This window comes from Dipodomys spectabilis, unplaced genomic scaffold (assembly GCF_019054845.1).
Source record: "Dipodomys spectabilis isolate Male_0828 unplaced genomic scaffold, ASM1905484v1 ptg000002l, whole genome shotgun sequence".
Taxonomy (NCBI): domain Eukaryota; kingdom Metazoa; phylum Chordata; class Mammalia; order Rodentia; family Heteromyidae; genus Dipodomys; species Dipodomys spectabilis.
In genome coordinates, this window is record NW_024870679.1 from 58,597,501 (window position 1) to 58,613,563 (window position 16,063).

At 40.5% G+C, this 16,063-nt stretch overlaps 1 protein-coding gene across 3 annotated transcripts in view; it reads right to left on the minus strand.

Moving 5' to 3' along the window:
• Nfia (nuclear factor I A) overlaps positions 1-15,797 on the minus strand; it is a 378,431-nt gene extending 362,634 nt beyond the window's left edge. For all 3 annotated transcript variants that reach the window (XM_042684424.1, XM_042684429.1, XM_042684417.1), the window contains exons 1-2: positions 15,415-15,797; positions 9,211-9,742 (exon numbers count right to left, since the gene is read on the minus strand). In XM_042684424.1, the coding sequence (XP_042540358.1) occupies positions 9,211-9,742; positions 15,415-15,441 (559 nt within the window). In that variant the 5' untranslated portion in view covers positions 15,442-15,797. The remainder of the gene's footprint in view (positions 1-9,210; positions 9,743-15,414) is intronic.
• Between the last annotated feature and the right edge of the window lie 266 nt (positions 15,798-16,063).

Below are 16,063 nucleotides of genomic sequence, written 5' to 3' on the forward strand. Positions count from 1 at the left end.
AAACCAGAAGTGGCATTGTATGTAGCTCAAGTGGTAGAGCACTTGCCCTGAGCTGAAGAGCTGAGGGACAGCACCCAGGCCTAGAGTTAAAGCCCCAAAACTGACACCCCCCCCAAAAAAAAATCTTGTCCCACCCCCATACAAAGACACAAACATTTCTCATGCAAATAAGCTTTGGCCAAATTCTTTTTTTTTTTTTTGTCGGTCGTGGTCAGCTCTTCAGCTCAAGGCTAGCACTCTACCACTTAAGCTACAGCACCACTTCCGGTTTTCTGGTGGTTTACCGGAGACAAAAGTTTCAGGGACTTCCCTGCCCCGGCTGGCTTTGAACCATGATCCTCAGATCTCAGCCTCCTGAGTAGCTAGGATTACAGGAGTGAGACACCGGCACCTGGCTCTGGCCAAATTCTTAATCTAGAATTCTTTCTGCATTTAGGTCAGTCTTTGAAAGCATACTTTCAGGTACTCAGTTTTCCATCAAAAAGTTTTAAGCCTGTAATCGTATTAATTAATTGCAATCAGCCTAAAAGTTATCCGTGGTTTTCATGGCTGGTGTGTTACCATCACTAGCCACACAATTGTTTAGTAGTTGCTACTGAGGCTTATATGCAGACATACAATATCTTAATTACTCATTCTTGAGTAAACTCTTTAAGCAGTCCCATCCCTCACCCACTTAGAATGTTAAAAAATGCCATGTAGAAGGGCTTCGTGTCATCTCAACACTGAAATCCATCTGTCTGTGGCCTTCCTTTGACTTTACTCCTTCTGCAGCCAACATTTTCACAAAAGTTGATGCAAATTTGTCAACCTAAGGACTTGTAATGCCAGCTCCTTTGAAAGTCAATGGAGTATTTGAAAGTGACAATGAAGGGATCTTGTGTGTATAATATTCATTTTATGTAGGAGCTTAAAATTAAGTAACTAATCCCTTTAAGATTAAACTACACACAACTGGCCATAGTTCCAACAGAGGAAGGGGAAAGAAGCAAGCACATAGCAACACAGAAGACATGGTTTCAGATATCTGGCATTAAGTCACGTATCTCTGATTTTAAGAATAAGATCGATATTGTAACAACACTATTCCTATTCCCTGACGACAAGTATCTTTCTTTGCCCAGAATTCCCACCCAGACAAACTATGTGACTGCCTTGTTATAGCTATCTTCTCCAAGCAGCACAAATGTAACGTACTACCCAATCATGGGCTGGCAAAATTACACAAGGAAATAAAATCACCCAAGCCATAGCAACAAAGACAACAGCCTGTTAATGGCAGATGCAACACAGACATTCATACAAATTTTTAAACAGCATTCATTTCTAAATGTATTTTAATTTTACTGTTTTTTAACCCATGGGGCATTTCAGAAATAGCCATTAAAAATAAAGTCCTGGTTTGATTTTATTCAATGTAAGCTCAATTCTCGAGCTTATTTTTTAAAATACACTTTAGGATTAATATGTACAGTGAATTAATGTAGTACAAATTGAATTTGTTGGTCTTTTTTTCCAATTACAGTAAGGAAATTCACATTGAGTGAGGCCTTTAGTTTTTGGACTGAAGTCATTAAGAACTAATCTCCTCTAAATTCATAAAATGAAAATAAGGCTCAGTCATATAAGGATAGTAAGATGAAACCTGTCTTTCAATTTCTTTCCTTCCTATTCTAAATTTAAATTTTCAAGCCAGTAAGAGTCCCTTATTTTCTTGAACACAATTATTGCTTTCTTTCAAAATAATAACACTCAAAGTCTTAAGAAATAAACAATTTCAGAGAAAAGTAAATTTATAATTTTTAAGTTTAAAAACTAACCATTAAAGTTGAAATATTTCTATGCATAATAAAAGATAGGTAGGTAAACATCTACAGAGAAAAATATTACATGCAGGTCAGATTTTTAAAATTATGCTTGCTTTAATGTCAATGTCTTCCCCATAGCATCTAGAGCCTGTTAAACTAACTTGATATTAGAAAGAAAAAAAATAAACATGTATAATAATAATGTTTCTGTTTACTTAACTTCAACATTCTGAACAAGAAAGAACAAGCTACTCCAGATTTTTCACCCCATCACTGACAGCATTAGATAAGTTCTCTCTCTCCACCAAATGTGCTTTCATTATGGCCAAGGTCTGAACTCAAACAGCACAGGATTTCTAGGAGAAAGGTTTAGATTTTCACTTTTTAATTCCCCCATTGATTCTAGATAAGTGTGCAAATTATATTACCATTCAATCCTAAGGCAAAAGTGAAAGACATAAAATGTGTTTAAATATTTTTAAGAGCACAGGATTTGGAATCAAAAGGCCTGAGTTTGACTCTTGTTATATACAAATAATTTGACCATCTGAGACTTCTCATCTACTCAAATGCAAGGTGCATTAACCTCCTCACAGTCCTAACCCCAGTCCTAAAAAAAGACTTAAAAGGGAAGAATTATAGAAAAAAAGTATTAGGGTGTAACTCAGAGGTAGACTGTTTGCCTAACATGTATGAAATCCTGAGTTTGAGCCGGAAAACAAAGTGAACTACATATGGGCAAAACTTCACACAGTGACAGCTGCAGCACAGATACTCTTGCTCCCTTGCTACCTTCCTGCCCTCTCCTTTTCTCTACTGCCAATTGATCTAGGTACCAAATCTCTACCACTAGGAAAGTGTTTGCAAGATATTAAGTAAAATAAAGTTCTCAAAGAATAGTATTAACTATTTATCATCAATCTCTCTAGTTATTATGATCATCCTAATTATTCCCCAGCCAACATACTTCATTTTAAAGAAAACCAATACTCATAGTTTATTTCTATGTGTGAAAATAGAATGAGGGACACCTGTTAAAACTGTTTAAAGAAGGGGAAGTAGAATAGGACAGAGTGATGGGAGGAGTGAGGTTGAATGGGATGCATTTGTTTACATGTATGCAGATATTATCACAATAGAAAAAAGCCCTTGTGGGCTAATAAACATGTGTGCTAACAAAAAAACGCAAGACTTGCCAAAGTACATAACACAAATGAACTTCTTTTTCTCAATTTTATCATACTTAGTTTGTTTTGCAAACAGAACAGCAAAAATGTCCTCTGTCATGGACGCAATTTGTCATTTGCTGGGCTTATCATTTCTCTGCCTCATGAGCCATGTTTATTTAACTAGAACACTAATGGGAGGACTAATTCCATTAGATAAAATATGCTTTTACACTGTAGAGTTACCATAACAAAACATGAATAATTGTTTTTCTAATATTTGGGGGAAACTTCAAGGGGAAAAAAGCCATTTCTGTCTAAGCAGATGCTAGGAGATATCTGTTAAATTCAGAGTCACCAAAGTCTGAAACAATCATGAATATCTTACAGTCACTTCAGCAGAAAAGAACCTACTAGGAGCTTCCTCATTAAAAAAGTACTATAGTAAAATAACAACAATAATAATAATTAATAATAACAATCTCTTCCCAAGCTACTATGTAGCCTCAACACCACTAGCTGGACTCCTAAATCCTAAAGATAATTTCTTCAAAACTTCCTTTATCAAACTTTGAATAGAAACTACAAACCCTGATAGTGTCTTAATGCAAAATAAGTAATGCGAAAATATAACTGTGGGACGGTGGATTCTAAAATTCTTCACTGTCTGAGATCCCTTTACAGTCATTACTTAAGCCCAAATGCTTTCAGAGAATTTGTATTTGTGATTAAATCCATGGTTTTAGGTTTGTCTTAACAACACACAACAGTGCGTTCATTCCCTTCCTCCTCCACCTGACTCCTTCCTTCTCCTCCAGGGATTTACAATTTATAATATATTTTTAAAGGAAGCTCTGACCTCTAAAGAACGATGGAGAAGTTTTTGCTGGGATGATAATAAACTAGAATTTCGCACATTCATTTAATTCAGTATGTAGTTGATGAGTTTTTTTCTATTATTTCAATCCTGAGAATTGTTTTCAATAATCTATATTGACATTTGTGAGCAATTAGAATTGTCATTGCTTCTGTGTAGGATTTTAAAAGCTGACAGGCTGTTCGGCGTCCTCTGGAAGCAGCTTGAGGCCCTAACCCAGTGAAACACCCAGTCCTACTGTGTACTGCACGAACCACAACAAAAGCTGTGGTTTCTCCCACACCAGCCTTAAATAGGTTTAAATTAATGCTATTCATCACTGGGTGGGAAGGAAGACAAGGCAAATCCATGCCAGCAGCATTGGGAAATTTCTAACCAACACACTCAAACCTCTTAGCCATAAATGAACTGACCTCCATTCAAAGGTTTGATCTGAAACAACTTTTGCTCTCTCTGCCTTTGAACTCTATCATTCTCACTACATTCCCAGTACAGGATTTTGTTACTCCATTCTAGACAAAGGATACTGTTACTACTCTCAGGTTACACAGAAAACACTCAAGTTTGTTGATTGCTATCTTGAAACAATTAAAAGACATATAAAAATTCCTTAGTGTGAGCATATTCGAATAATTTACAGTGCAATCTATCAGCCACAAAACCCACTGTAGACTTGGCTTAACATTACAGTCAGAATTTAAGATAGAATACAATACTGATGTCACCATTTATTAGTCTTATCCCTTCTTCCAAACGTACTTTATCACCACAAATCACAGGAACTAACTGCACAACTTTCTGCAAGGGAGTTTGAAGTACAAAAGAAGTTTAATTATAGTGTGTATATAGTCTGAGACTTGAATGTAAACACACAGGCACACATGCCTGCTTGTAGAACATATCGATTACATTGTAGATATGCAAGGCACTCTCAAATTGATGTGGTATGGTACCTAAAAATTATGACATTGTCATAATTGGGCCTAAAACTATAAACTAACAGTATAATACCAGTCTTCTTTTAAAAAGGTTTACATGATCACTCTACATGCACTGGTCACCGTCTGGATAAGACAGTTATCCCATCTTTCCATTGCAAGCTTTTCATACTGGAATCATTCCCACTACTTACACAGCGCTCGGGATGCAGCCTGGATGTGCACACACAGCACCCGCAACACACGCTCACAGACACTCCCAATCTTACACCTGCTCTGAAGCAGTAGGAAGTGAATTCTCAATCTGTCAACATGACCATCTGGTCTATCTGCATATCACGGCTTTCTCTAGTATTCTATGAAGGAATGGCAAGCACGAAGCCAAAATAAAATGAAAAAGCACCTGAATGGGAGTATCTCTCTTTTCGTTAAAATGGAATAATATGTGGCACATCGTAGCAGTGATCTAACGAATTTTTTTTAAAAATGAACATTCCCAACAGCAAAATTAAGTGAACAATCTGGCGCAGGTAATGTGGTAACTGGTAATAGTATTGTGCAGGTTTATGGTGCCAGGTACCATGCTTTTGAGACACCTCATCAGCTCTTTCTGTAAGGGATGGCACCTCTGCATTTCTGACCCAAGCAAAAGCAAGTGGGGGTGAGTAAGCAGTAACAACTCTACTAAATGGGAGAGCCAGAGTGTTCATTTCCCACCTCAAAAATAACTGGGTACTCATGCTGCCATTAGGACAACATCAATTCACTTTTAACTCATTGGCTAATTAACAGGAACAACAATTACCTGAGAGAGTCTGGTCACTTATTAGACTTTCAAAGTAAATTTTAAGACTGCTAAAAAACATTTCCCAATTTTAGAAAATTCTTCACCTGCAAAAAAAAAATGAAGATCATTCCATATGATATAGCTTTGGGGCTTAATGTCACTTGAAATTAGCAAAGGTCTTTGTTGAATTAAATCTAATTCTGTTTGTTTAACTTTAGTTTTTAAATCTGGTGACCTCAGAGCTTTCATTGTACCCCACACTAGGTAATAACTACCAAATATAAATGGTGGCTACCACTCTAGGTCGTAAATGTACCAATCTTCTTCAGTCCACGCAAGGAATCCTTAAAAAAAAAAATCTAACCTCTTATAAAATTTAACTAACTCAACTGAGGATTTTTCTAGACTCTGATTACATTACCAGAAGTTATACAGGAGCAGTATTTTAGAAAAGGAAAAAAAAGAAAAGAAACCTCTCCAGAAAGTTCTCGGTTGAGTGCCTACTAATGAACAAAGGTTAACTTTATCTAAAAGGTCAAATGCCTGGTGGCTAAGGTTATGACCTTAACAACTTAAATTGTGACCTTGCCACGTGCCGGTATAGTGTAGATTCTGATACAGATCATCTGGTAAAAGCTGGTCATAAATTAGCTTTACTGTTCCATACCCACAAAGAAAACCACTGGCCACAATACCGTAACATAGGCTACATGGAAGGACAACTCAGAGACCAAGCTAAGGGCATAACATGGCTTTGTTCTTTTATACCTCTAATGAAATGAAACTCTCAGGCTTATGAAATAACTCCAGTTTCAGTACACTAGTTACTATTTATCGGCCACGAAATTAACACCGTTCTAATACCACTGGATTTAAGGGAAAACTTGGAATGTAGTTATGTATTGTATTTTAGGATCTCAATAAGCCTTAAACCACCTCTGCTTAAAAAAAAAAAAAAAAAGATCATGCCCACATTTACTTTCAATATTCTATAAAAATTTTACTTTTCACCAAAGAAGCTGCCGATGGATGAGGCAATAATTATTGTACCCTATTTTTGGAAGCAAAAGATCTCACTTCTGTGGCCGTCGTAGGAGAAAGAAAAGGGACATCTTTTTAGGAGGAAAAAAATTACGCTTTGAAAGAAAGAAAGAAAAAAACTACACAATAGGTAAAAAGGCCACAATAGTTCTGGCATGTATCTTGAAGCACGTTTCAGAGACTCTGCCTCCTGCCAATACTGGCAAGTTCTCAAAACTTTTAAGGAGGTAAAAACATTGTTTAGTGTTTACAAATCTTCAGTATTATAACAGATGCTTGTCAAATCAGTTGTATGTAAGTTGACCAATCTACCTCCTATTTGTATTGGCAGCTTATCTTCCACAAATAGCAAATCTCAAAATCGCTTAAATCAAATTTGTAATATTTTCAGACAAAAGATCCTTACTATTTTCTTTTGCAACCTTTCAGCTATGCAGGAGAATAGCAGCCATTACTGATGTCCTGTAGAAACCAATGGCCAGACGCTTGGCCCCTGTTCAGGCGTAAGGAGGAATTCTGGGATATATCACGAAAACCAAACCAAAAGGTAGTCTGATCCACACTGCAGTCAATGAATTTTTCATAAGCAATAAAGATGCACACTCTCTTAGGCAACCTTTTTAAACATCTTTTCATCAACATCACCCCTTCAGGAATAACGCCAACCAGAAACTTTTGTTAGCTCAAGGATTTGAAGCAACAAGCATAAAAATAAACCATCAACAATCAAAGGTAACACGGGTACTGGGAATAGCGAAAACAGCTGCATTTCTTTAGATCTAAGGGAAAACTAAAGCCGAACTTAGAATGGGTCTGTCCTGCTCACTATGGTTAAAAAAAAAAAAAAAACTTCACAGGAATTTCATATTGGGGCTATCTTATAAGAAAGCAGACATTTGATTTACATCACTTGTTGCTACCCCAAGTTCATAGGTAAGCCAATTACTATAATTTAGAAATGATTTTACTATCTTTCTAAAAGAAAACCACACTATTTTGAATAGTGCTCCTTGAAAGCATTATAGCCCATGCTTTTTTTTCTTTGCACCTTGATGCACTTATATGTGCAAATAAATGGAAAAATAAAAGTTAACTTTGCTCTTGCCATAGACAAAACAAATGAATAACAGAATAGTAAAGGGCCACTTGTTCCCGCTTAGGGATCAGTCGTGACATATTGCTTTTTCATTTTTGCTATTCAGAACTGGCTTAATGCAAAAGGCACTCCTTATAATTAAATATACATTTTCAAAAACCCAAATATTTGAGCCACTCACAGAGCACATCCTCTGAAATACTCAACTATCCTCTGCCAACTGAATGCAAATGATGATGTGACATGCTTGCAAAGTTAATTTCTCCAGCTCCTTAAGTAAGGACAGATGGATAACAAAAGTCCTCTTCCTAAACCATATTTTGTGGAAAATAATAGAAAGCAGAGTATCCACTGACCTTTGGAAAAAATAGTTACCATTTTTAGAACTAAAAATCTTTTGCAGAAAAGTGCAATGTTGACTTTACAGGTAGTATCTCCTCTCTCCTTTGTCAAAAAATAAACTCCCACAAATACATGATCTCTGCAAAGAGCCACCGGTAGGACTCTATAAGTTTCCCTTTCTTCCATCTGGCTCAAGGAACTGCCATGAAGGCAATCTAGCAAGACTGATATGTACATATAAAAAGTCAACAAGTTACACAAGACCTAAGCTTTTACATAACACAATGAGCCTTTTGTCTAAAAACGAGACTAAAGGAACAAAGTAGAAATTGACTGTTTTAGCCAGTTCTCCACAGTTTTATCCTGACTTGCTATTCTAGATGCTGAAACATGCACTGGTAAAAACATGTCTCAAAAAAAAAAGTGAGTTTAATAAAATCCAGAACAACTCCCCTCCAGTAGTTATCAATAGCAACTTTTCAATGTACTCAGGCACTGTTTAGTTACTTTTAATGTTAACCCCTCTGTCAATTACTTAAGCAGTTTTGTTGGTTGATTGGTTTCTCTGGCTATTTGAAACTACACTAAGAATTCCTAAAACAAAGCTACTCAGCTTGTGTATGAATGTGATTACCTTTCCTTCATAAATGATGAGCAATTTGATAGTATTCTTACCTCCAACTTCTTAATTGGCAAAAGGGTTCAAGAGGCCCCAGTAGGCTAAAAAATACTCCCAGTAGAAAAGCAACTAACAAGATTGCCTCGCCACCAAACTAAACGCTCTTTAACTAGATCACTTGCCTCTTAAATACCTTTTTTACTCCAAAGGTTTTCATAAGGCCTTATCTCCCACCTCATCCAAAAAAAAAAAAAAAGATCGAAACTTCAGGCCCCTGTTGGGGACTACCACTTACCAAAAGATCTGAACATAGTAAGAATTCTCTCAAAGCTATGCTTGGGCACCTACATAAAGCTGGAACCGGACACAGAAAGCTTCAGGCTGCGCTAACTAGTCTATGAGAAACCACACTGGCTCTAAGTACCTGGCCTGTACCATGGATTGCTCAGGAAAGATCAGGCATATATAAAGTCATCAGGAAAGAAACACACACACACACACAAGAAAGTAGAAGGATTTCTCACCATCGCACTTACCTGCTGCATGCACAAAGTATGCCAAATATAAATCGAGTTCCTTAACAGAGACCCCTATGTGATGGGGCTGGACACAGAGCCCTGGATTAGAGCATTGCGGGGACTTTACAAGGCGCTCGCCATCAGTACTTTCCAGCGGAATACCTTTGAACAAGATCACCATAACAAGGTCCAACCTCCAGACTTTATCTGCCTGGCGGAGGCAGTCAATTCTTCGCATCTTGCCTTTCTGGTCTGGGTTGGACAGAACACAACATGGAGGCTTTTTCCCTGTGACTGTAAGAACAAAATCCTCTCGGTACTCAGGTCTGATATCTTTCCGTAACTTTGCCAGAAGTCGAGATGCCCACTTCTGCTTGACCTCTGGTTTTTCACTTAGCAACTCATCCTTCACGGCTCTCTCTTCTTCTTTTGACATACGCTTTTCGTGTTTTTTGAAGTATTTTCGTTTTCGGGCCTGCAGGTTGAACCATGTGTAGGCAAAGGCTCTGACGTGCGGCAGAAGTGCTTCAATGAAAGGATGAAATTCATCCTAGGAGAAGGCACAGAAACCAAATGATGAATACAAGGAAAACAAAAAGGAACAGCTTTCATCAGAGGGCAACCTTAAAAGTAATTTCTCCTTTCACATAAAAATTGAATTGAGCACTGCATTACCCAAATTCCACCTACAATCTCTCATGCTCCTTCTGGAAAGAAGGAACAAGGCCATCAGTATCATCTCTCCCGAGCTGAAAGAAGTTGCTAAAACTTAAAAGATATTTAGCTATGTTTCCCAAAGTGCATCAGCCTCTACTGTTGGGCCTAGGGATCCTTTAGATAGTACATGAAGCTTCTCTCCATGCTTATAACAAGATATAATCTTAACCCTATTTCAAGGAGGACATATCTAATTTGTCCCTATCTTGACCTCACCACTTGTAGGACAGCCAGGGCCTGGCCGCCAGATTGGCAAATCCTGAACATTTAGATGCCAGTCAATGTTTATGGAAGTCTTAGAGCAAAAATCCCCACTTCAATGAAAGCAAAGGCTTGTCCTCTAAAAATACCTCACGTAGACTCTATTCTATTTCATATGCATTTTGGTGGTATCTTAAGTTCTCTCGCAAACATGGGAGTGGCACATAATTTTTTTTTAATTCAAAAAGAATATTTTGGCAGGGTCTTCATACAAAAGAAGAATTTGATGTTCATCAGGCTACCATAAAACATCCATGCCTTAGATATAATCTCTGATACCATATGGGGAATGAAAAAAAAAAGTGGGAGTAGGGGACATGGAGAATTAAAAAATAAATAAACAAAAAAAAGCATACATGCCAAAAAGCAACTAACTGCATCACAACTCTGTTGCAAATAAATACATTTAATTTACTGATAGGATTGTGACATGCCTTCAGTAATAATGAAAAAAATAGATTATTTAATTTTTAAAAATAATATTTCTGCTTTTTTCCCCACAGAGAAGCAGAGAACCTGGTATGCTCAAGTTTATGAGATTCCAGGAAAAACCCTCACGGACACCTTTTAAAATTTGAAAATAAAATTCAATTGAAACCATTTAAATTTTTCTCCCTTTTTTTACTCAAAATGTCTGATTCTTTTAACATTTAGTTAGGAAATACAAATATTTAAAAAAATTAATTAAACAGTAACCTCTCCACAGGGTTTTCGGAGTACATCTAACTTTTGATTAACTAGTCCATACTTCTCTTACATAACTTCTTTCTGCCACATAACCTCCCCTAAAGGTAAATTACTTACTTCCAAATAAATAAGGATAAGAAAACTAAATAGATGTTTGATGACTTTTTTAAGGGTATAGTGAAAATATTATGAAATGCATTCTTGTTGAGTTTGGTATACTGAACCAGAGACATGCTTTTGAAATGCAAGTACTGTCCAAAATAGTCAAAGAAAATGTTAAATTTCTTAATGTTCAGCTATAAAATGAGTAAAATATTTCAATAGACAAGTCTGCTAAAAATTTATAAATTATAATCAATCATCTGAGTGTAACAAGTGACTGTTTTTTTAAAAAGGATATATATTAATATAATATGTCATAAATCACTGCAATAATTGACATTTTTCCTCTCAGCACAAGTTCTATATTCTGTTTCAAGTCGAGCTTTGAAAAATAGCCCCCTTTCAATAAAAGAAAACCAAAGAGAAATAGTTAGCTTTCGTATCATGTGCATTCTTCAAGTGGAAGGCCAAAAGCAAAAAATACAAGAATTATATTATTCTTTCCCATAAACCATTAGCATTTTTAAAATGTGTGATGTTTGAGAATCTTCTTATCCTCACTCTTTAGATGAAAGAAATACGAGGAGAGTCACAGTTTATCTGTTAAGGCATATGCCAAACCACAAAGCATTTAAACATTACTAAATTCTGAGCTCATCCTCGAAATGTTCTGAAACACATAAATTTTAAGTTTGAAACAACCGTTCACTTAGACTGATTTTCTTATAGATTCAGGACATGCTGAGAACCAGCATTCGGCAAAGAATTCCTGCAGTTTACCTTAAATTACACAGTAAGCTTTCACCAAAGGAAAGACTTCATTTTAAAGTCTCAGCCCCATTTCATACTGCAAAAGAAAATAACTTAATTCCAAAAAATTCACATCTATATCAAAATATTATTTTATTTACAACTTTTTATTTGAATTATTATTTTAAGTAAACATTCTAATATGGCATTGTATTTTTTATGTCCAACAATAGTCCCAAAATGCTTTTTAAACACACACACACACACACACACACACACACACACACACACACACACACACACACACACAAAACCCTAGGAACTGTGTTTCTTCCTGTTAAGAAGCATTCTATTTACCTGCCAACGAAATGCCTACATATCTCACCCTAAAAATCTGTGAATAAGGCCAACTGTGTCAACCAGTCATTAAGAATAAAGTAAGTCTCCAGTTTTGCATCAAACATATTTATAAAATGTTATTTTCCAAAAGTTGCTACAATGTATCATCAGAAATACACAATATTTTGTATAGCTTTACTCCCATGCACATTTACAGCTCCAGTTATTTTTCTTAATTTATCGTTCTCAACCTATGGTTAGAAATATTTCAAAATATCCAAACTTTAAAAAAAAAAGATCAATTTGCAGGAAATGTCCTGGAATAGTCTAAATGATTAATTTTTAAACAGATAATATGTCCTTATAAAGCATGTTGCTGAACAAAATGCCATAAGCTACTATAATATTTCAAAATATTCAAGAGGAAACAAAGAGCATTTTACATAAGTAGCTGGCAAGAATGTTCCAGGCCACCAATTAAAAAATAAACCTGAAAACCTGTTTCAAAGGCCATCTTAAATGTTGGTCTGTTTGAAAGCAAGCCAAGTTCAAGCACCTCAGAATATGGATATTTCTGGAAACTATTTAAAAAAAAACTCACCTATAAATTTCTGCTGGGTTATCACTATTTAGCCAGGTACATGGTTTGTTTATAGTATGTCCATCCTGGAATAAAATATGACGTCTGGCATTTTCTTGATAAAGTTTTTAAAAGTACGAATAAGTAAATAGAGTTGCCGCTTTTTATGTATAGCACTTTTATCACTGGGCTTACTGATCTTTTTTACTTTTTAATGAGCAATAAACTACCTAAGTTTTTCTTTCTGAAACTGGCTCTAAAGCATTATAAATACTCCAGAAAGTTAAATAAATTGTAAATCAATTTTTAACCCCCCCCATAAAATAAATGATCCTTCATCCACTATTTATTGTACATTTTCTTCATAAACTGTTACACTAAGAAAGCATTTCTCTTAGTGGTGTTTCAGAAGGAGGCCTAGTGAATCCATCAATCAACACTGCCAAATATGTAGTGGGGAGGGGGGGGGGGAGAAGAAGAAGAAAAAAACTTTCTATAGCTCATGAACCAAAAGAGGTCAATTTTGTTAAATACCTGATTCTACCCTGGGCCTGCATGATACACAGGTTTCCTTACACATGCAGGACTCCGAAAGGTAAGTTTATGTTTTCTTAAGAAGACACAGATGTTATATTAGGGTCTTCTCTCTCAATGACAACACACTGGCATTATCTACAAGTTCTCTGGGTGGCAAACTTTTGCCAAGTAGAACTTCAGTCTTCGAATCTCAGCATTTTTACTGCAGTCTATAATTCATTCAAATTATCTTACACTTTGCATCTTATCCATATGCAATCGTGAGCCTTGCCAGAAGTGGTTGGAAAAGTTTCATTCCATACTTCCACAAGTTACTAAAATAAGAACTTTGGAAGTTTGTTGGGGGGGGGGGGGGCTCTTTCTTACAATAGCCAAAAGCAACTGCTATCCATTATTAATGCTAGGCCTAAATCCCAAACAGACCATTTCAACATAAAAATGCATTTAAGAGTCTTCTGAGATCAAATAGCCACTATCATTACTGCTAGATACTGCAGTAAGAAAGGATGTCGTGGCAAATAACCCCAGAATCTAGAGAGGAGAGAGCAAACAACTGATGCTTTTCAGTTCTTCCCAAGTCATCTGGTTAAACCGTTATCTCCGGCTATATGAAGGCAAGAAGTGCGAGCAGATTTTCCGAAGGGACTGGTGAATAAACATTCTATTTGAAGCTTAATGTAGGTGCTTAATGGCTAGATCGCAATGTACCAAACCAGTATCAAAACTCACGGGTGGTTTCTTTTTTTGTCCCCCCCCCCCGCCAAAAAAAAAGAAAAGAAAAATTAGCGCACAACTATTCTGACTTCAGGTCTTTTAGTCAAAGAAAGTAAATACTGTATTGAAAAGGTCTCAGATTTTAGGGCCTCGAAGTAGCAGTATTTTGCCTGAGGGTGGTGCAGGGCTCGGAGGGACGGACTCGCAGGGTGTATGGGGGGGGGGGGTAGAACGGAGGGGCGGTGGGTGCGCAGACCCCCACGCTCCGAGTGGAGTCGGAGGGAGGAAAGTTGCCCCCGTCCTGCGCGCGCGGAGCGGCCGGAATCGCGCAGTGGCGGCGACGGGAGGCGGCGGCAGGGGGGTGGAGGGGGAGGTGTGCGTGCGTGCATGGGTGTGTGTGTGTGTGTGTGTGTGTGTGTCGTGGGGAGGGGGGGGAAGGAACCGTGTCCGGCCCGGGGCCGCGGATCTCAAGCTCCAACTCCGCCCGGAGCTCCCGGGCCCCGCGCAGCCCGCGGCCTTAGTTGCCCGCCGCACCCGCGCAGCGTGGACTCGTCCCGGCCCCGAAAACTTTCACTCGGGGAAAAGCGAGAAAGCGGGCGGGCGGGCGGGCGAGGGAGCAAGCGGGCGGGCAGGCAGCGAGTGCGCGGGCGGGCGGGCGGGCGGGCGGGCGGGCGGCGAGGACGCAGGCTCCACCCGGCCGGCGCGGGGCGACGCGCGTCCACGCAGCCCCGCTCGGCCGAGGAGCTCCGCCGGCCGCCCCGTCCGCGTCCAAGGGGCGCTGTCCCGAGCCAGGGTACGGACGACGGCCGAGACCCCGGAGGCTGACAATAAACAAAAGTAAAAAAAAAAAAAGAGAGAGCGAGAGAGAGAGTTTGGGGGGCGGGGGAGGTGGCGGGGTTCGCGCGGGCTCCGGGGGAAGTGGGGGGGGACCTGGCCGTGGGCGCCGGCACCCGCGGCGTTGCTGCACTCGGGGGGCTGCGGCTGCCGGCAGAGTGCGGGGTGCGCGGTGCACTCCGTGCGCGGGTCCCCCCCCCTTTCCCCGGGCGCGGCGGAACTACCCGGAGCCTCCGCTCCGGGCGGCAGAATTCGCTGAGTCCAGATTTCAGTGTGTCATGGGCTGCAACCCCGCGGAAACACGTGCGGGGCGTCCGAACACACCGCCGTTCCGCAGTCCGGCGCCCCGATATTAATTAACGCATTAATAAGAGGGCGCCATTAGCCATGTGCCCACACAAATGGCCGTGCAAGAGGAATGCACCCGCATGGAAACAAAGTTACTTTCTGAAAGCTGTATTTCTCTCCCCCCTCCTCCCCTCCCAGCCCCTCCACACGCGCGCGCGCGCACACTCACACACACACAGAAACACGCGCAGACACGGGCACACACCGACACACATGCCCCGGGCCCAGCCGGCGTGACGGTCCCAGGCCCCCCCCAGCACACACACACCCCTGCCCAGCCACAGACGGGCGCCCCCCCCCTCCAGTTACCCGACCCCCCTCCTCACCCCCTCCGCATCCCAACAGCTGCTTACCTGGGTGAGACAGAGCGGAGAATACATAACTGCCGGGCGGTGGGGTGTGCGTGTGCGTCTGGGTGTGCGGTTTGGAGGTGTGCGTGAGTGTGGGTGAGAGAGGAGAGAGAGGGAGAGAGGAAGAGAGAGGAGAGAGAAAGAGAAGAGAGAGAGAGGGAGAGGAGGGGGGAAGAAAAAAAAATCAAGCCTGCTTCTTGCGTTCACATTTCCAACTCGGCTCAACTGCAGCCAGCCAGCGCTATTGCCGCTCCATGGGCTGAACTTTAACCCCGCCTAGAGTTTCCCTACACTCCACTATACCGTCTACTGTACGCGGGCGTTAAAGGCATAGCGCACCCTTTCCCGCTCCCGCGCCGGCCCGGCCCGGGTGCCCGTGAGCTGCCCGCGCGCCCGCCTCCGCCTCCTCTCTGCACCGCACCGCACAGCCGCCGCCCGCTCGCGCCGCCGCCGCCGGGGGGCGGGGGAGGGGGGCGTGGGGGAGGGGGGGCGGCTGCGGCGCCGCGGCCAGCCCGGGTCCCCAGCCTCCGCGGCCGCTCGCGCTCACCCACCCGCCAGCCAGCCCAGCCCAGCCGAGCCGAGCCAGCCGGGTCTCCACTCGCTTCCCTAGCTCGCTCCCCTCTTCGCTCTCTGCACCCCCTCGCTCGCTCGC